The sequence below is a fragment of the Apus apus genome, chromosome 27 (genome assembly GCF_020740795.1).
Source record: "Apus apus isolate bApuApu2 chromosome 27, bApuApu2.pri.cur, whole genome shotgun sequence".
Taxonomy (NCBI): Eukaryota; Metazoa; Chordata; class Aves; order Apodiformes; family Apodidae; genus Apus; species Apus apus.
Window position 1 is genome coordinate 231,599 of NC_067308.1, and position 20,148 is coordinate 251,746.

Consider the following 20,148-nt stretch of genomic DNA (forward strand, 5'->3'; position numbering starts at 1 on the left):
GGCTCGTGCCAAGGGAGCCCCAGGGCTCTGGTGCCAGGGAAAGACCATCCAGGAAGGACCTGGCTGAAGAAGAGGAGCTCCCAGGAAGCGGGCACTTCACTTGCTGCTGCCAGAGCCTGCACAGCCCTGGTGTGAGCAGCTGCCCTGGGCCCTGCTCGGAGCCCTGCCCAGGGGTGGCCTGGACCTGGAAGCAGCCCCAGAAGGTGCCACGTGTCCTGCCCACTGGTCTGCCCAAAGGAAACCCGTGCAGGGCAGAGCTTGCAGCTCAGGCTAGCAGAAACCTAGACCCCAGCAGTGAAGGGGGACCCCCAACCCAACAGCCCCGCGCCCCTTCTTCGGGGCTGCCCCGCAGAGAGAGAAGGAGGGAGCCTTTCCCAGGGCGCCTAGGGCAGGATCTCGGTGGTGCAGTCTCCAGAGGGGAAGTGGATCTCATGGGCCAGGCAAGGCCCGTTGGGTTCCTTTCCAAAGTCCACCAGGAAGTTCTTGTTGACGCTCAGGCCGCCCTTGTTCGTGTCCACGTCGATCTGCAGCATGACAGAGCCCTCCCTGCCAGGGACAAGAGCGCAGCAGCTAGAGACAAGCACCCGTGGGCCTGGGCAGGAGCTGCTGCCCCTCACCCTCCTCCCTGGGGAGGAAGAGGCTTTCTCCTGGGCCAGCTGCGGGGATGCTGGCAGGACAGTCTGTCCCTCTGAGGTCACCACGGTGCCCCTGCAGCCCCCGAGGAGCCGCCTGGCCCCACCCCAGCAGAGAGGCCACCCCAAGAGGCCCCTTTCCTGGCCGGGGTTTCCTACCTGACCATCTCAGGGTACAGCTCCTTGTCCCAGGTGCTGTAGAAGGAGTTGGTGACGTACAGCCTCTTGCCATCCAGGCTGAGCTGCAGTTTGCAGGGCCCGCCGCCCACCCGCTTGCACTGGAGGCACAAGAGCAGCAGGAGCTCAGGGGCTGCGCTCGCGGCGCTGCCAGCAGAGCCCCCCGGGCAGGAAGGGGCAGAGCAGGGCAAGACCCCAGGGACACGGGGGCCCAGGGGACGCAGAACCCACCTTGACCACCAAGGGCTCCGGCTGGCACTTCAGCTCCTCGTCCCGGCACACGGTCACGGGGCCACACCTGGGGATGCTGCCTCCCACAAACACCTGCAGGGAGCAGGGGACACGTCTGGCCTCCTCGCCCACCCACCCACCCACCCACCCACCCACTGCCAGAGCCCGCTGAGGGGCCCAGCAGGGCCGGCCCTCCTGCTCCCGACTCACCCGTCCCACCAGCTGGGGCTTGCAGTTCTTGGAGAGCTCGTACTGCCGGATGTCCCCGTGGAACCAGTTGCTGAGATACAGGTACTTGTCGTCCCGCGAGATCACCAGGTCGGCGATGAAGGCTGGGCACAGAAACCAGGAGCTCCAGGGAAGGCAGCACGGGCACAGAAGGGGCCTTGCTCCCAGCCCCAGCTCCCACCTCTGCCTGGCCTTGTGCCTCCGGAGCCCCCGGCCCTGCCAGAGCCCTTCCCCGGGCGCTGAGGGGCAGCGCTGGGCTCTGCCAGGCTGCACGGGGCCCCACTCCAGCCGGCAGGGAGAAGGAGCCAGCAGCCCAGGGCTCACCCACCTGGCATCTTGTGCATGATCCATCCATCCACGTCCTTGGCCGGTATCCGGATCACCTCTTCCACTGCCCAGTTGTCTCCCTGCTGCAGAAGCGCGGCCGTTCCAGCGGGCAGGCCCAGAGCAGGCTCTGCATTCTGCCCTCTCCGCACGCCTCCTCCTTTCTCCCTGCTCCCCCAGGCCCCCCTGCACGGGCCCAGCCCCTGCAGCCCTGGGCGCCCTGCAGGACACTCACCTCACACTTGCAGAAGCGGTAGACGACGCCGCTCAGGGCGCAGGCGACGTATCCCTCGGCCGCCTCGGGGTTGTGGAGGAACTTCACACTGATGGGAAGAGAGTCCTCGCCCAGGTCGAAGCACTGGCTGAGGCTGTGGCAGGACAAGTTCCAGACGTTCAGGCGGCGCCCAAAGACCCCTGAGGAGGAGGGAAACCGAGTCAGAAGGGAGGGGGCTGCCCGCGGAGACTGCCCCCTCCCCAGGACGCTCACAGGCAGGGGCAGCCGTGGCAGCAACGGGCCAGAGTTGGCAGAGGAGCTGCAGGGGTTTGGGGAGCAGCGGGAGAAGACGGGGACCAGCTGCCTGAGGGACAGAGCCTGCAGGCCTGGGGAGAGCCTGCCTGTCCCCCCCGCCACAGGGACACCCTCCCCAGCACCTCGTGCCTTCGGGCTCTGCCATCGCGTCCCTCTGCCCTCACCTTTCTTGAAGTCCTCGGGGCAAAATCCACGGAAGGCAATTTTGGGGACCACTCCCCCAGTGCTCATCAGAACGTTGTGGCGTGGCTGGTACCAGAAGTCGTAGCCCGTGGGAGGGACCTCACACCCGTTCTCCCAGTTCCCCTTCAGCTCAAAGGTCTTTCCATCCAGCACCACAAATCCCCCTGGGATGCACAAAGGGGAGGCTGCGTCACAAACCTCATCCTCCCAAAGCCGCCGGTTCCCTCCTGGCACCAGAGCAGGGCAAAGCACCTTTTCCGTTGCCCGCGGGATCCCCCATGTTGGCAATCAGGATGTCCCCGTTGGGCAGGCTGCGGGGGACGTTCAGGTACCCCTTGTTGCACTTCCAGAAGACATCCACGGGCTCAATCATCTGGAAGAAGTTGACACACACCCCTCAGCCTCCGGCGGCTCCGCTCACCCCGCGCTCCCGGGCAGAACCTTGGGCCACCAGGGACTTGTCAGCATCCCCCTGGCTCGAGCCTGCCCCTGCTCGGGGGGCAGCACAGACCCCTCTGAGCTGCCCTCTGCTCAGAGCACAGGGAGGCAGCAACCCCTGACGGCCTCTGCCCACCTCCCTGGGGGGCAGGCGCGGGGGGCACCCCCGGAATGAAACGGGCACAGAGAAAGGACCGCGATGATGGTCGGAGCCCCCCTGGGTCTGAGGAGGAGAGAGCTGAGAGGGAAACGTGACCCCGCTCTCCAAAACCAGGGCGAAGAGAAGAGGAAGAGAGAACCCTTCTCCTTGGGCCTTATTCCAGAAGCAGCAGTTCCCAACTCCTTCCCAGAACGTTGTCTTGGAATCACCTCCCTCATACCTTGCACAGCCGGGGAGTCCGGCACTGAGAGCCCACATCCACCACGTAAATGCGGGAAGAAACCAAACAGGGAAGAACCAGCTTGTCCCATTTCCTGGAGGCAGTGTCAGGGCAGGTGCAGCCAGTGCTCCAGCCCGAGGCATGCAGCTCGTCCTTGAGGTTGGGCATGGGCAGGCGGTGGATCACCTAGGCAGCCAAGGGAGAGTCAGGGGTCACTGGGGAGCCAGGAGACGTGGGGACCCTCGTGCTGGCTTGGTGGCCTCCACTGGACTGGAGCTGGGACCTCTGCAGCCTCAGGGAGGAGAGCACTGCTCTGGGCACTGGCCTCTGCTCTTTGTCTGCAGCTGAGAAATGTGCAGATTCTCTCCAGAATTCCTCATCCCGTGCTGCTAAATTTCAGGAGATACTGTCTACGGAGATACTGACATGGGAGTTCAAGACATGTTTGAGACTTTCAGAAGCCTCTGTTGGCTTGGAAGGGCTTTTTCTCAGCTCTTTGATCAGTGCAGTGCTCTGGCCAGGTGTTCACCTGTCTGTGCAGCCTCAGGGGCAGCTCAATGCCCATGTGCCCTGGGGGGACAGCAGGTGGGCTGGGACAGTGCAGGACAGACCTCTGGCTGTGCAGCACAACAGGATCTCTGCAGAAGTGCAGGAGACCCCCAACCACCTGGGTCACTGGAGACCCCCAACTACCTGGGTCACTGGAGACTGTTTCCAAGCTGCTGACAGGGTGATTCAGAACATGTGCTCAAAGCCTCATGAGCAGCACCAAGAGGCTCTGGAAGTGAGTTGGGAAGTGAGTCAGAGCCAACTTGTCCCCAGGACACAGAGATGATCCCGCCAGAGCCTCACACAGACAGGAGAGCAGGAAGGGAGCAGGAAGGAGAGATTCCTAACAGACAACAACCCCACCTTGCACACAACAGCAGGGAGAAGCAAGGAGTAGACCTGCCACGACCAAACTCACCAGAGGTTTCCCAGACAGGTCCGGCAAGACATGAACAGGCAGGGGCCAGAGTCAAGCCAGGGTGGATGAGACACAAAGATCCAGGAAGACAAGAAGGTGCAAGGCCAGAACAGGCAGCCTGCATCACAGAGGGGCTATCGAGCAACCTGATTCTCCCCAGCAAAGAGAGAGGAAACGGGGGCTGTGTGAGGCAGGGAGGCAGCTGGTCAGCACCCCCAGCAGAGCAGCCCAGGCTGAGGTACCTGGCCATAGCACGAGGAGCAGGGGTTGAGGTCGATGGTGGCCAGGAAGTCAGGCTGGTCGATGCCCGTTTCCCTGTAGGTGCAGGTCACGTAGGCAACCTCCTCTCTGGGAGCTGGGTGCACACAGAACTCGTGTTAAAAGGTGCCAGGAAGGAAGGGAGAAGCTCCAACAGCCCCTCAGGTGGGACTGAACCGATTTCTCTGGGTGCCGCGACCTTCCTCCTGGGTCACTGCCGGCTCTCCAGCCCTGCTTCTGCTGCTGCCCAGCAGCAGGAGACCAGCAGATGTGCATCCCCAGGGAGCCACAGGTTTCTCCCAGTGGGAGAAGGGCCTCGGCGCACCCAGCTGATCAACGGGGGTCTCTGCTAACACGGAGCTCTCCCCCAAACACCCCCATTCCACGACATGCTCAGGAGGACTTGCCTTTTGCGGGCTCGGGGCAGCAGGGGTAGCACTGAACTCTGCATCTGTCTGGTGGGAGAAGAGGAGAAGAATTAAATGAGCGACGTCCGCAGCCTGAAAAGGTGCCCGTGCAGAAGAGGTGGGACCTGCCCAGGTCCTTCTGCACCCCCTGAGCCCCTCCCTGACCCCCTCCTCAGCAGCAGTGAAGGAGAGAGAGCTGCCACCAAGAACCACACCAGGACTGAAGCTCTAGCCTGGCAAGGAAGTCTGGTGTCTTGTCTCCTGGAGGCTGCCCCAGCAGCAGGTGAGATCAGGGTCAAGGTGGGATGTCTGCAGCCTCCAGGCAGCAGCTGGAGCCAGAGCCAGGACGGAGCTGCCAGGCCTGGAGCTGCCGTGGGGCGGCTGCAGAGTCTCTCTTACCCATGCTGAAGGCTTCTGGTTCAGTCTCCTCAGGAGCAGGTGCTGGAACTGGAGGTGCAGCTGGTGTCTGCCTGGCTGGAGCAGGTGCTGTGGTGCCAGGGCTGCTCTGGGGGGCCTTATATCCCAGGCCAAGGGGTGGGGGGAGAGGGCGAGCGGCCCAGGGAGGAGCCGCCGCTCCCCAGGTTTGGGAGGTGCCGACCAGCGCTGCGGCTCTTTCCGCCTTGCCAGCCCCCAATCTGGAGGGAAAATCTGCTGGTCCAGGCAGGTAATTTCCCTAAACACAACCTCCCGTATCTGATCCTGGGGCTCTGGCGATTCCCAGTGGGATTCCTCTGGCTCTGCAGGCCTCCATGGCTCAGCTGGGACACCAGCCCGTTCCAGCCGCCCCCCGTGCCCAGGTTCCTGCCCCACAAATGTGCAGTGGCTGCAGATTCCACAGGAGGGATGAGAAGCCCGGCTGGATAATGGGCCCCACCAGCTGCCTCCTGGAAATTACAAGGCTTGGACGTGCAGAGGCCACCAAAGGCACCTCTGAAACCTGGACCCTGACAGGAGGCACGTCCTGGCTGAGGGCTGAGCTGAAGTCCTGGGCTCCCCAGCGTCGGCTCAGCCAGGCAGGCCCAGAGGGGCCTTTGCCAGAGACCCCAGGACCTGCCCACGTCTCCCCCGCAGCCGGAGCAGCCGCCGGGCCAGGAACAGCTGCCCAAGGACAGACAGACTGTGCCCTCCTTGGTGCAGCCCTTGGAGGGTCAAGACAGTCCTGCTGCCTCCCAGGTTTGTATCTCCCTATGGAAAGCCAGGAGGGCTGGGGAGGAGAGGAGCCCGGGGGGCAATTCCAGCAGCCTGGTCAGTGAACGGGCCAGGGCTCCATGGCAGGCACCAGCCCTGCACCCTGCCTGGCACAGAGCGCTTGATTCATGTGCCCACTGGGCTGAACTGCCACAAAACACCAGGAAACAGCAAAGGTCTCTGCTCGAGGTGTCGGGGAGAAGCAGCTTGCAAGAAGGGTCCCCTCCTGAGATCATGACCCTGGCTGTCACCTAGAGCCACAAGAAAACACCAGGTGCTCTGGAACATGAACAAGTACCACATCTTGTGGAAGAACTCCTCATTCCATGGGCAAATTACATGGGATAAGTAATTGCTGCAGTAGGAATGCAGAAATATCTGACAGGGCCATTAAAGAAGCCCGTGGGAGATCTCTATCAGCAGAGCTGATAGAGGGCCTTTAATTAATGTCTCTTTGGTTCCAGAACCACTTTAAACGTGCCACAGATGGACACAGGAGCAGCCCAGGACCTGGCATCAGTGCCCCCTGCTGCTGCACTCTCAGATAATCCCTGCTCTCAGCACCCAGAGGCAGGTGGGTCCCGTTGGCCATGTGCTTTTTTACCAGGCAGAAGAAAAGGAAAAAGCATCTTTAAATCAGCTGCTTCTGCTCAGGCAGGCCCAGGAGGCAGGAGCACCACGTGCAGAGCTCGGGGGCTCCCATCCCATGCTCCCTCAGCTACATCTGGAAGTTCACACTGAGCTTTGTTAAACTTCCCAGACCACTTGTCAATTAACCCCCAAACTTTGCCCCTGCTGTGTGAGGTGATAAATCCTGCCTGTTTGACACAAGGGCTGGATGGTGTGGTTTTGCTTCTGCTTCTGAAGAGGGGAAGACTGAAGCAGAGTGAAAGCCTGGAGAGATGTGGAGCCTGGGAAGGTCTAGGACAAGGTGTCTCTGCTGGCATCCATTGCTTGGGTGTTTGGAGCAGACTCTGTGTCCTTGGTGTGGTGAGGTCTGTCCAGCACATGGTGTCCTTGCCAGCCTCCACCAGGTTGCATCACCTCATCTTGCCCGTGATCCAAATGGCAGCAAGTTCTTCCCTGTCAGGGTTGGGAGAGATGCTGGGGAGGAGCTGCCACCTCAGCGTGGGCTGCCCAGTGACCCCTGATTGCTCCTCCATGTCACAGGTCGCCATCGCTGCTGCTGGGCAGAGCAGCCCATCTGGAGTGTCTTCTCCAGCCATCACCCACTGGTGCTGCTGAGCCTGCTCCTCTCCTCCCTGCTATCAGCTTTAATTAGAAAACTCTGTGCCCCACAGCTTGGTTTGGGAGGGGTGCAAAGACGTCACCACGGAAAGCCAAAGAGACCAGCAAACTTTGGTAATGAGAGGAAGACTCATGAACTTTTTAATTAGCAGGTGTGCAGGTGCAAGAAGAAGGTGCGATGAGACATGCACATCGTGCCAGCACCAAAGGCTGAGCACCTCGTGATGCCCCTGGTGGAGCTGGAGCTTCTGGGCCTGAGACTCAGCACGTTGTGTGGAAGGAGTGGGAGGAACCAGATCCCTGACAGGCCCAGGCTGAGGGCCAGGAGGGCAATACCCAAAGTCTCCGTGCTGCACTTTGCAGAAGAGCTTTTAGCAGCTGCTGCCACATCTCTCTGCAGTCAAAGTCTGCTGTGGAAGGCTGGGATGGACAAGCTCCTGTAAAGGCCCTGAGACCTGACCAGAAGCACGTGCCTAGGAAACAAACTCCTCTAAGAATTCTTGTAAAAGGGCTGTGACTGTTCTTAATCCAGGAGGAGAAATCTAACAATAGTGAACCTAGGACACAGCTTGTCAGTAACACACACGGACTGGTGGCTTGGAAGTGTCTGGGGTAGGCAATGATCCCCCTTCTTCTCCTGGTGCACTAAAGCTGCTGACCTGGATTTCTGCTGAACAGATCATGAGTCCTTCCTACTGCAGCAGTTGGATGCTCTTCCTTACATGAAAGACCAAGGGTTTGGCTACTCCTGTGCCCCGTACTTTAAAGTGCTGTTCTGGAAACCATTTAATTACAGCCCTGATGAGATGGGCAAAGCTGCCCTCTCTGCTGATAGAGATCTCCCCTGGGCTTCTTTAATGGCCCTGTCAGATATTTCTGCATTCCTACTGCAGCAATTACTTATCCCATGTAATTTGCCCATGGAATGAGCAGTTCGACCACAGGATGTGATACTTGCTCACGTTCCACAGTGCTTGGTTTTCTTGTTGCTTTACTTTGGCAGCTGGTGGCATCCATGGCTGTGGTGATGGTCTGAGAGGACCCTTCTTGCAAACTGCTTCTCCCCGACACCTCGAGCAGAGACCTTTGCTGTTTCCTGGTGTTTTGTGGCAGTTCAGCCCAGTGGGCACATGAATCAAGCGCTCTGTGCCAGGCAGGGTGCAGGGCTGGTGCCTGCCATGGAGCCCTGGCCCGTTCACTGACCAGGCTGCTGGAATTGCCCCCCGGGCTCCTCTCCTCCCCGGCCCTCCTGGCTTTCCATAGGGAGATACAAACCTGGGAGGCAGCAGGACTGTCTTGACCCTCCAAGGGCTGCACCAAGGAGGGCACAGTCTGTCTGTCCTTGGGCAGCTGTTCCTGGCCCGGCGGCTGCTCTGGCTGCGGGGGAGACGTGGGCAGGTCCTGGGGTCTCTGGCAAAGGCCCCTCTGGGCCTGCCTGGCTGAGCCGACGCTGGGGAGCCCAGGACTTCAGCTCAGCCCTCAGCCAGGACGTGCCTCCTGTCAGGGTCCAGGTTTCAGAGGTGCCTTTGGTGGCCTCTGCACGTCCAAGCCTTGTAATTTCCAGGAGGCAGCTGGTGGGGCCCATTATCCAGCCGGGCTTCTCATCCCTCCTGTGGAATCTGCAGCCACTGCACATTTGTGGGGCAGGAACCTGGGCACGGGGGGCGGCTGGAACGGGCTGGTGTCCCAGCTGAGCCATGGAGGCCTGCAGAGCCAGAGGAATCCCACTGGGAATCGCCAGAGCCCCAGGATCAGATACGGGAGGTTGTGTTTAGGGAAATTACCTGCCTGGACCAGCAGATTTTCCCTCCAGATTGGGGGCTGGCAAGGCGGAAAGAGCCGCAGCGCTGGTCGGCACCTCCCAAACCTGGGGAGCGGCGGCTCCTCCCTGGGCCGCTCGCCCTCTCCCCCCACCCCTTGGCCTGGGATATAAGGCCCCCCAGAGCAGCCCTGGCACCACAGCACCTGCTCCAGCCAGGCAGACACCAGCTGCACCTCCAGTTCCAGCACCTGCTCCTGAGGAGACTGAACCAGAAGCCTTCAGCATGGGTAAGAGAGACTCTGCAGCCGCCCCACGGCAGCTCCAGGCCTGGCAGCTCCGTCCTGGCTCTGGCTCCAGCTGCTGCCTGGAGGCTGCAGACATCCCACCTTGACCCTGATCTCACCTGCTGCTGGGGCAGCCTCCAGGAGACAAGACACCAGACTTCCTTGCCAGGCTAGAGCTTCAGTCCTGGTGTGGTTCTTGGTGGCAGCTCTCTCTCCTTCACTGCTGCTGAGGAGGGGGTCAGGGAGGGGCTCAGGGGGTGCAGAAGGACCTGGGCAGGTCCCACCTCTTCTGCACGGGCACCTTTTCAGGCTGCAGACGTCGCTCATTTAATTCTTCTCCTCTTCTCCCACCAGACAGATGCAGAGTTCAGTGCTACCCCTGCTGCCCCGAGCCCGCAAAAGGCAAGTCCTCCTGAGCGTGTCGTGGAATGGGGGTGTTTGGGGGAGAGCTCCGTGTTAGCAGAGACCCCCGTTGATCAGCTGGGTGCGCCGAGGCCCTTCTCCCACTGGGAGAAACCTGTGGCTCCCTGGGGATGCACATCTGCTGGTCTCCTGCTGCTGGGCAGCAGCAGAAGCAGGGCTGGAGAGCCGGCAGTGACCCAGGAGGAAGGTCGCGGCACCCAGAGAAATCCGTTCAGTCCCACCTGAGGGGCTGTTGGAGCTTCTCCCTTCCTTCCTGGCACCTTTTAACACGAGTTCTGTGTGCACCCAGCTCCCAGAGAGGAGGTTGCCTACGTGACCTGCACCTACAGGGAAACGGGCATCGACCAGCCTGACTTCCTGGCCACCATCGACCTCAACCCCTGCTCCTCGTGCTATGGCCAGGTACCTCAGCCTGGGCTGCTCTGCTGGGGGTGCTGACCAGCTGCCTCCCTGCCTCACACAGCCCCCGTTTTCTCTCTCTTTGCTGGGGAGAATCAGGTTGCTCGATAGCCCCTCGCTCATGCAGGCTGCCTGTTCTGGCCTTGCACCTTCTTGTCTTCCTGGATCTTTGTGTCTCATCCACCCTGGCTTGACTCTGGCCCCTGCCTGTTCATGTCTTGCCGGACCTGTCTGGGAAACCTCTGGTGAGTTTGGTCGTGGCAGGTCTACTCCTTGCTTCTCCCTGCTGTTGTGTGCAAGGTGGGGTTGTTGTCTGTTAGGAATCTCTCCTTCCTGCTCCCTTCCTGCTCTCCTGTCTGTGTGAGGCTCTGGCGGGATCATCTCTGTGTCCTGGGGACAAGTTGGCTCTGACTCACTTCCCAACTCACTTCCAGAGCCTCTTGGTGCTGCTCATGAGGCTTTGAGCACATGTTCTGAATCACCCTGTCAGCAGCTTGGAAACAGTCTCCAGTGACCCAGGAGGCTGAGGGTCTCCAGTGACCCAGGTGGTTGGGGGTCTCCTGCACTTCTGCAGAGATCCTGTTGTGCTGCACAGCCAGAGGTCTGTCCTGCACTGTCCCGCCCACCTGCTGTCCCCCCAGGACACATGGGCATTGAGCTGCCCCTGAGGCTGCACAGACAGGTGAACAGCTGGCCAGAGCACTGCACTGATCAAAGAGCTGAGAAAAAGCCCTTCCAAGCCAACAGAGGCTTCTGAAAGTCTCAAACATGTCTTGAACTCCCATGTCAGTATCTCCGTAGACAGTATCTCCTGAAATTTAGCAGCACGGGATGAGGAATTCTGGAGAGAATCTGCACATTTCTCAGCTGCAGACAAAGAGCAGAGGCCAGTGCCCAGAGCAGTGCTCTCCTCCCTGAGGCTGCAGAGGTCCCAGCTCCAGTCCAGTGGAGGCCACCAAGCCAGCACGAGGGTCCCCACGTCTCCTGGCTCCCCAGTGACCCCTGACTCTCCCTTGGCTGCCTAGGTGATCCACCGCCTGCCCATGCCCAACCTCAAGGACGAGCTGCATGCCTCGGGCTGGAGCACTGGCTGCACCTGCCCTGACACTGCCTCCAGGAAATGGGACAAGCTGGTTCTTCCCTGTTTGGTTTCTTCCCGCATTTACGTGGTGGATGTGGGCTCTCAGTGCCGGACTCCCCGGCTGTGCAAGGTATGAGGGAGGTGATTCCAAGACAACGTTCTGGGAAGGAGTTGGGAACTGCTGCTTCTGGAATAAGGCCCAAGGAGAAGGGTTCTCTCTTCCTCTTCTCTTCGCCCTGGTTTTGGAGAGCGGGGTCACGTTTCCCTCTCAGCTCTCTCCTCCTCAGACCCAGGGGGGCTCCGACCATCATCGCGGTCCTTTCTCTGTGCCCGTTTCATTCCGGGGGTGCCCCCCGCGCCTGCCCCCCAGGGAGGTGGGCAGAGGCCGTCAGGGGTTGCTGCCTCCCTGTGCTCTGAGCAGAGGGCAGCTCAGAGGGGTCTGTGCTGCCCCCCGAGGAGGGGCAGGCTCGAGCCAGGGGGATGCTGACAAGTCCCTGGTGGCCCAGGGTTCTGCCCGGGAGCGCGGGGTGAGCGGAGCCGCCGGAGGCTGAGGGGTGTGTGTCAACTTCTTCCAGATGATTGAGCCCGTGGATGTCTTCTGGAAGTGCAACAAGGGGTACCTGAACGTCCCCCGCAGCCTGCCCAACGGGGACATCCTGATTGCCAACATGGGGGATCCCGCGGGCAACGGAAAAGGTGCTTTGCCCTGCTCTGGTGCCAGGAGGGAACCGGCGGCTTTGGGAGGATGAGGTTTGTGACGCAGCCTCCCCTTTGTGCATCCCAGGGGGATTTGTGGTGCTGGATGGAAAGACCTTTGAGCTGAAGGGGAACTGGGAGAACGGGTGTGAGGTCCCTCCCACGGGCTACGACTTCTGGTACCAGCCACGCCACAACGTTCTGATGAGCACTGGGGGAGTGGTCCCCAAAATTGCCTTCCGTGGATTTTGCCCCGAGGACTTCAAGAAAGGTGAGGGCAGAGGGACGCGAGGGCAGAGCCCGAAGGCACGAGGTGCTGGGGAGGGTGTCCCTGTGGCGGGGGGGACAGGCAGGCTCTGTCCCTCAGGCAGCTGGTCCCCGTCTTCTCCCGCTGCTCCCCAAACCCCTGCAGCTCCTCTGCCAACTCTGGCCCGTTGCTGCCACGGCTGCCCCTGCCTGTGAGCGTCCTGGGGAGGGGGCAGTCTCCGCGGGCAGCCCCCTCCCTTCTGACTCGGTTTCCCTCCTCCTCAGGGGTCTTTGGGCGCCGCCTGAACGTCTGGAACTTGTCCTGCCACAGCCTCACCCAGTGCTTCGACCTGGGCGAGGACTCTCTTCCCATCAGTGTGAAGTTCCTCCACAACCCCGAGGCGGCCGAGGGATACGTCGCCTGCGCCCTGAGCGGCGTCGTCTACCGCTTCTGCAAGTGTGAGGTGAGTGTCCTGCAGGGCGCCCGGGGCTGCAGGGGCTGGGCCCGTGCAGGGGGGCCTGGGGGAGCAGGGAGAAAGGAGGAGGCGTGCGGAGAGGGCAGAATGCAGAGCCTGCTCTGGGCCTGCCCGCTGGAACGGCCGCGCTTCTGCAGCAGGGAGACAACTGGGCAGTGGAAGAGGTGATCCGGATACCGGCCAAGGACGTGAATGGATGGATCATGCACAAGATGCCAGGTGGGTGAGCCCTGGGCTGCTGGCTCCTTCTCCCTGCCGGCTGGAGCGGGGCCCCGTGCAGCCTGGCAGAGCCCAGCGCTGCCCCTCAGCGCCCGGGGAAGGGCTCTGGCAGGGCCGGGGGCTCCGGAGGCACAAGGCCAGGCAGAGGTGGGAGCTGGGGCTGGGAGCAAGGCCCCTTCTGTGCCCCTGCTGCCTTCCCTGGAGCTCCTGGTTTCTGTGCCCAGCCTTCATCGCCGACCTGGTGATCTCGCGGGACGACAAGTACCTGTATCTCAGCAACTGGTTCCACGGGGACATCCGGCAGTACGAGCTCTCCAAGAACTGCAAGCCCCGGCTGGTGGGACAGGTGAGGCGGGAGCAGGAGGGCCGGCCCTGCTGGGCCCCTCGGCGGGCTCTGGCAGTGGGTGGGTGGGTGGGTGGGTGGGTGGGCGAGGAGGCCACACGTGTCCCCTGCTCCCTGCAGGTGTTTGTGGGAGGCAGCATCCTCAGGTGTGGCCCCGTGACCGTGTGCCGGGACGAGGAGCTGAAGTGCCAGCCGGAGCCCTTGGTGGTCAAGGTGGGTTCTGCGTCCCCTGGGCCCCCGTGTCCCTGGGGTCTTGCCCTGCTCTGCCCCTTCCTGCCCGGGGGGCTCTGCTGGCAGCGCCGCGAGCGCAGCCCCTGAGCTCCTGCTGCTCTTGTGCCTCCAGTGCAAGCGGGTGGGCGGCGGGCCCTGCAAACTGCAGCTCAGCCTGGATGGCAAGAGGCTGTACGTCACCAACTCCTTCTACAGCACCTGGGACAGGGAGCTGTACCCTGAGATGGTCAGGTAGGAAACCCCGGCCAGGAAAGGGGCCTCTTGGGGTGGCCTCTCTGCCGGGGTGGGGCCAGGCGGCTCCTCGGGGGCTGCAGGGGCACCGTGGTGACCTCAGAGGGACAGACTGTCCTGCCAGCATCCCCGCAGCTGGCCCAGGAGAAAGCCTCTTCCTCCCCAGGGAGGAGGGTGAGGGGCAGCAGCTCCTGCCCAGGCCCACGGGTGCTTGTCTCTAGCTGCTGTGCTCTTGTCCCTGGCAGGGAGGGCTCTGTCATGCTGCAGATCGACGTGGACACGAACAAGGGCGGCCTGAGCGTCAACAAGAACTTCCTGGTGGACTTTGGAAAGGAACCCAACGGGCCTTGCCTGGCCCATGAGATCCACTTCCCCTCTGGAGACTGCACCACCGAGATCCTGCCCTAGGCGCCCTGGGAAAGGCTCCCTCCTTCTCTCTCTGCGGGGCAGCCCCGAAGAAGGGGCGCGGGGCTGTTGGGTTGGGGGTCCCCCTTCACTGCTGGGGTCTAGGTTTCTGCTAGCCTGAGCTGCAAGCTCTGCCCTGCACGGGTTTCCTTTGGGCAGACCAGTGGGCAGGACACGTGGCACCTTCTGGGGCTGCTTCCAGGTCCAGGCCACCCCTGGGCAGGGCTCCGAGCAGGGCCCAGGGCAGCTGCTCACACCAGGGCTGTGCAGGCTCTGGCAGCAGCAAGTGAAGTGCCCGCTTCCTGGGAGCTCCTCTTCTTCAGCCAGGTCCTTCCTGGATGGTCTTTCCCTGGCACCAGAGCCCTGGGGCTCCCTTGGCACGAGCCGGGCCGGTTTGCCTGCCAGCTGAGGGCTGGGAAGTGCTTCCTTTTGAGGAGAGGTGCCTGTTCCCTGACACTGGTTTGCTCTTGTGCTCTGCTTTAAACACCAATAAAATGGTTCTTTGCATCAGCTGCATCTTCACGTCTCCTCCTTCACTGCAGCCTGTCGTGTTTGTTCAGCAGTGGTTAATGATGAGGTCAAGGTTTTGGAAATCCCTACAACAAAACTAGTGGTTGATTGGGAATGTCTGTTAGTCTTCCTAACCCCCTTTTCCCTACGGGCAGGGACACTCTCAGGGTGATCCTGCTGAACTGCAGCAGAGACATTTCTCTGGAGGATGACTTGAAAGGTGCCTGTGAGGTCCAGCTGAAGCTGGGCTGCTGCTTCCGTGTGCCTTGCCCTTTGCTTTTCATTCCTGGGGCCTCCTGGAGCAGCTTTCCTCGGCAGGTGGGATGCAGGGATGCAGGGGCCGGGCGGCTCCGCTGCACAGCCCAGACCTGCAGCAAGGCAGAACGTGTCACAGGGAGAAGTTAGAGCAGATTAACCTCCCGCAGGAAACACTCACCCTGCAATTAAAAGAAACCCAGTCCTCACTTTTCATTTTCACTTGCGATGAACATCTGCAGCCTCATGGAATGACGCGGTGGCCGGGAATGCGGCGCTCACCGCTCCGGAGCTGGTTTGGAGCTGGCTCTGGTGCTGCTCTTACCGCGACACCCAGAAAACACCAAGTAAAAAGGAACGTGGGAATGAACGTGGTGTTTTCTCCGGCCAGGAAACGTTTTATTTCCTCAAGCTACTAAAAGTGCCGGGAAATCTTTAGATAGACTAAAAGCTTTTAATTATTCTTTCATTTTCTCGGCAGGTGGTGCAGGCTGGGTTCATCACAGCCCCATGTACCCCGGCAGGGTGTCCCCAGCGCAGCATTTTCTCAGCAGTCACAAAGAGAACGATGCGGGAGGGTCCCAAGCGCCCGGGACCCGCAGCCCCGGGACCCGCAGCCCCGCACACGGGCTCCTTCACACGCCTCCCGCCCCGCCAATCAGAAGCCTGTTACTAGGCAGACTTCAGCAAGCTCTCCGCCAGTCAGGAGAGCGACGCCGCTTGTATCCGGGTAGGAAAACCGGAGCGGCCAATCGAATTAAAGGAGAGGGCAGTATCCGGGCAGACCGGCAGCGTCGCAGCCAATCAGAAAAAAGCGGCCGGCGCGGCCCGCGGGCGCGGCCCGGTGAGGCTCAGCACTTTCGATTCCTGTTGCACTCGGGATAGCGGCACGTGGCGGGACCGGCCCGAACTGCCCCGAACCGGACGGAACCGGCCCGGCACAAGGCGACCCGCGCCCCGGCTGCAGCCGCCCGCAGGTGGGTGCGGGGCGGGGCGGGCGGCCCGGCCCGGTGCTCCCCGGCCCGGGACCGGCCCCTCCCCGGCAGCCGGTACCGCCGGGGCTGCGCAGTCGCGGGGCCCCCGCCTCCCCAGGGCCCTGCCCCGCTGGTGTCCCTGGCCCTGAGGACCTGAGGACCTGTCCTGCTCGTGTCCCGTGCCCCCATCTCCGGGGGACCTGCCCTCCTGCTGCCGCGTGTCCCCATCCCCTGGGGAGTTGTGCTGCTGTCCCGCGTCCCCGTGCCCTTGGGGCCCTGCCCTGCTCCTGTCCCGCGTCCCCATCTCCCTGGAGACCTGCCCTTCTGCTGCCCCCATCGTCCCTGTTCTCCTGTCCCCACGGGGACTTGCATCCAGGACCCGTGGGACTGTCGTGGTCCCCTTCAGCATCCCCTGCCGGGAAGGGGGTACCCGAGGCTGATGGCAGGCTCTGCTGCTGGAGCAGTCCCCTCCTGGGACCACCAGGGCCGTTTCTGTCCCCATTGGTGGCTTGTGTCCTGCTGCTGGAGCTCAGCTCAGAGCTGCCAGGCGCCTTCAGAGCAGGGGGCCGGGGCTGGGGCGGGTGGGCATGTTTGGGGGTGTTCAGAGCCCCAGGGCACAGCCCGGGGGGGGGCTGTCCGACTCTGAAGGGTTTTTTCTTCCGCTTTTTTGAGTTGGATGTTTGGGTTTTGCCTCCCAACAGGAGCCAAATGTCATGGCTGATGAGGAGCTGGGCGCCCAAGCTGCCAGGAAGGGGAGTTTGTCACCCAGCAGCTCGCGGGGCAGCGCGGCCGAGTCCAGCACGCTGCTGCAGGAGCTGAGGAGCTCCATCTCGTAAGGGCAACGCTCCCCTCTCCCCGGGCAGCTCTCCCACTTAACTCTGAGCATTACCAAATGTGGGTTAATTTAATGAGGTTGATTCATTTGCAGCCCCACGGGGTGGCAGGGCCTCGGGGTGCCCTGTGCCTGGTGCTGGCCCCAGGCAGGGGCAGGGGGGTGAGGGGTGCCCCGCTGCTGCCGGCTGTCCTGCTCTGCCCTGACACCTTTTCTCTCTGTCCCACACAGCAAATCCGTGCAGAGCAAAGTGGATTCCATCCTGGTGAGTCCCTCGACAGTGCTGAGGGGGCGGGAAGGGCGCGGTGCCACCCCCCATGGGCTCCCACCCTCCTCCTGTAAACTGAACCCATGGCCTGATCCCATTTCCCATCGGGTCAGGACGGGGCTGTGGGGATCAGCCCCGAGCAGCCCCTGCTGTCCCTGCCCAGCCACCCACTGCCCCAGCCCTGTGTGGGACAAACCTTTCCAGTCCCCTCGAGGGGCAGTTCTTGTGGCTTCGTTTGCCTGGTTCCCTCCCGCCCAGGCTGTGTTCACACTGACAAAGCTGCTCTGGCTTCACTGCCCCTCCAGCTCCTGCTGCTCAGAGGGTACCAGGAGCACCAGCACCAGCTCTGCCTTATTCTTAACCTTTCTTTGTCTCTGGTCCGTTCCCCCCCTCCCTGTGGACCCTTTGACCATAGCAAGATGTCCAGAAGTTTTCAGACAGCGACAAGCTCTACCTCTACCTCCAGCTGCCATCAGGGCCAAGCCTGGGGGAGAAGAGGTGGGTGCTGGAGTGAGCTGGGGCCGTGCCCCGGGGCTGTGGGGATGGTGGTGGGGGACACATCACCAGGGCTGGAGGGGGGGATTGCCACAACTCTGCCATCTCCTGTCCTGCTCGTGCAGCTTCTCTGCTAATGAAGTGTTTGTCTTGTGCTCCCCCGGGAGCAGCAGCAGCCTGGACCTGAGCTCGCTGAGCACGGCTGAGTACATGCACGCGTGCAACTGGATCCGGAACCACCTGGAGGAGCACACGGAGACCTGCCTGCCCAAGCAGGATGTCTACGACGCCTACAAGTGAGCGCAGGGGCTGGGCTGGTGCAGAGCCCGGCGGGGAGGTGGGTCCGGAGGGCAGAGAGGGCCTGGGATGTTTGGGAATGAACCACGTCAGCCGGGAGAAGCGGGAGCAGCCGGGGAGCAGCGAGAAGGGCTGGAGGGCTCAGCCCAGCTCCCCCCCAGGCGATACTGCGACAACCTCTGCTGCCGCCCGCTCAGCACCGCCAACTTCGGCAAGATCATCCGGGAGATCTTCCCAAACATCAAAGCCCGGAGGCTGGGAGGCCGAGGACAGTCGAAATATCCTTCTGTGTGGCTGGGCTGGCCAGGGCAGCCCGGGAGCTTGTGCTGGGGTGGTGGGTGGCAGCTGCTGCTTCTCCAGTTCTTCCCAAGCCCGTGCTTGAAGTGGTGGTTTGTAGCTCCTGGGAGGGTTCGGTCCCTGGTGTTTCAGCTCCTGAAGGTTCAGCTTGGTTGTATGAGAGGGGTTTGGAGTTGCCCCGTCCTTGCTGTGGGGGGGGGTTCATGGCAGGTAGGGGTTTCCTGGCTGCCCACCACACCTCCAGGACAAGCCTTTGGTGACCCACCTTGACCCTGCACACGTACTGCTACAGCGGGATCCGGAGGAAGACGGTGGTCAGCCTGCCTCCCCTGCCCAGCCTGGACCTCAAAGTCACCGAGACTGTGAGTCCTGGGCTGCCCCGTGGCTTGGGCTTCACCAGTGCTAATGAACCTCCTCGCTCGTTGGCTCTAACGAAGGCAGGGGGTGGGGGGATGCTTACCCTGGGAGCAGCTTCTGCTCTGTCCCATGAGCCTTCCCAAGGGTGGTGAGGACTTTGTGACCCTGTTGTGGTGCCACGGGGGCTCACAGCTTGTCCCCCCGCAGCAGTCGGAGCTGACGGAGCTGGCGCAGTCCTACAGCAACGAGGTGATGGAGGCAGCTTGTGCCCTGACCTGCGACTGGGCGGAAAAGATCCTCAAACGCTCCTTCAACAACATCGTGGAGGTGGCCCAGTTCCTCATCCAGCAGCACCTCATCAGCTCCCGCTCGGCCCGCGCTGACCTGGTCATGGCCATGGTGGTCTCAGGTGGGTGTGGGAAGCTCTGGAGTCCCTGAGGGGCACAGGGATGGGGTCCCTTGAGATGCCTTGAGGCATTTTGTTTAGACTTACGTGGGGAAGAAGAACCGTTTCCCACAGTCCCCCTCCCTGGGGGGTGACTGCAGGGGGGCTTGGGGGCTGTCCCCGTTTCCATCACCTCTGTGCACCCGCAGAGAGCACGGAGAAGGTTCACCACGAGAGTCGGACTCCACCAGCAGCAAAGAAGAACGGCCTGGACGCTCCTGAGAGCAGCGACAGGAGCCAGGGGCAGGTGAGACCCGACCAGAGCCAGGTGGGCAGCCAGGACCCCCAGGACCCCACTCAGTATGGGGGGCAATGCTTGGGGAGCAGCCCAGCTCCACCATGGCATCCCCAGTGCCAGCACCTCTCTCCGCCTGCAGATGAAGAAGGAGACCGGCCCCAAGCCCCCCGGCCCACCCCGGCCCGAGAAGAAGAAGCCCCCAGAGCCCCCCAAGGCAGCCTACAGCCCCCAGGTGAACGACCTGGTGTCCCGCCTGCCCCTGCTCCTGCCCCGCATCCCGCAGGGGGAGCGCCCGGTGGCGCCGGGGGCCGCGCCCGCCCGCTCCTCCCCCCCCGTCCTGGCGCCCAAGATCACGGCAGCCCCCCTGGGGGGCACGGTCAAGGTGGCCCTGCCGCTGCCGGTGGGCACGGCCTCCCCCTCCCTGCCCCTGGGGGCCAACCGGGCGGCGGGGCTGCTGAGCCAGCAGGCGGCCGTGCCCCTCATCAACGTGCTGCTGCCCGGCGTGCGGGTCCCCGCGGCCAAGAGCCCCGGCAACCCCCGCAGCGGCGCGGGGGGCAGCGAGGGTCCCGGCCCCCAGGACTCGCAGCGCCCCAAGGCCCCCAAGCGCCCCCCGGAGCCGCCCGGTGACCCCGGCCCCCCGAAGCGGAGGCGGGGGCGGCCGAGGAAGAGGACGGAGGAGGAGGAGGGGGGCGCGGGGTCCCCGGGGGATCCGGCCGAGCCGCCCTGCGGGGACAGCGGCTCTGCTGGTGCCGCCGCCCCCCCCGGGGACAGCCCGGCCGGGGGGTCCCAGGTCAGCGTCATCCGGGACGGCAGGACCAAGATCAGCGACGGCCACAAGCTGCCAGCGGGGGAGGGGGCGGCGCGGCAGGGCCCGGGGGGGGCCGGGACCCCGCGGGGTGACACTGGGGGCTCCTGCGCCCCTCGGGACTTGGGAGACCCCCCCTCACGGAGCCACGGACACACACGGGCGGGGGTCGGTCCTGCCGCCGCCTCGCAGCACTCGGACGCAGCCCGGGGGGGCTCCCCGGGGCGGGCAGAGCTCTGCACCCACCCCGGCGCTTCGGGGCCCCCCCGCTCCCCACCCAGCGACCCCGAGACCCCCCCCGCGGGCTGCCCCCCCCATTAAAAGCCAGGCACTGTCTGTCTGTCCTGTCCGTCCGTCTGTCCCGTCCGAGGCCGGCGGGGGGCGGCGCT

General features: G+C 62.9%; 3 protein-coding genes across 4 annotated transcripts; 2 read left to right on the forward strand and 1 right to left on the reverse strand.

Moving 5' to 3' along the window:
* Positions 1-5: 5 nt before the first annotated feature.
* On the reverse strand, positions 6-7,120 carry LOC127394908 (methanethiol oxidase-like). Its single transcript, XM_051641216.1, has 11 exons — positions 6,997-7,120; positions 4,332-4,444; positions 3,123-3,308; positions 2,557-2,677; positions 2,286-2,468; positions 1,828-2,006; positions 1,597-1,675; positions 1,251-1,372; positions 1,041-1,133; positions 792-910; positions 6-546 (listed from the first exon to the last, which is right to left on the reverse strand). The coding sequence occupies exons 1-11, from the start codon at positions 7,118-7,120 to the stop codon at positions 384-386; spliced, it is 1,482 nt and encodes a 493-aa protein (XP_051497176.1). The 3' UTR covers positions 6-383.
* A 3,149-nt stretch (positions 7,121-10,269) lies between these two features.
* Positions 10,270-14,447, forward strand: LOC127394954 (methanethiol oxidase-like). 2 transcript variants are annotated; one of them, XM_051641302.1, is made up of 10 exons: positions 10,270-10,303; positions 11,084-11,269; positions 11,715-11,835; positions 11,924-12,106; positions 12,367-12,545; positions 12,698-12,776; positions 13,001-13,122; positions 13,240-13,332; positions 13,463-13,581; positions 13,827-14,447. In XM_051641302.1, exons 2-10 carry the CDS (start codon positions 11,102-11,104, stop codon positions 13,987-13,989), a joined length of 1,227 nt encoding a protein of 408 aa, XP_051497262.1. In that variant the 5' UTR covers positions 10,270-10,303; positions 11,084-11,101; the 3' UTR covers positions 13,990-14,447. The 2 variants fall into 2 exon arrangements, with proteins under 2 accessions (XP_051497262.1, XP_051497263.1); XM_051641303.1 differs by lacking the exon at positions 10,270-10,303 and having other exon boundaries at positions 11,087-11,269; positions 12,695-12,776.
* Positions 14,448-15,611: 1,164 nt separating this feature from the next.
* On the forward strand, positions 15,612-20,080 carry RFX5 (regulatory factor X5). The gene is made up of 10 exons (XM_051641286.1): positions 15,612-15,728; positions 16,427-16,557; positions 16,789-16,822; positions 17,241-17,323; positions 17,491-17,616; positions 17,779-17,895; positions 18,195-18,276; positions 18,479-18,680; positions 18,866-18,963; positions 19,094-20,080. Exons 2-10 carry the CDS (start codon positions 16,439-16,441, stop codon positions 20,078-20,080), a joined length of 1,848 nt encoding a protein of 615 aa, XP_051497246.1. The 5' UTR covers positions 15,612-15,728; positions 16,427-16,438.
* The last annotated feature ends 68 nt before the right edge of the window (positions 20,081-20,148 follow it).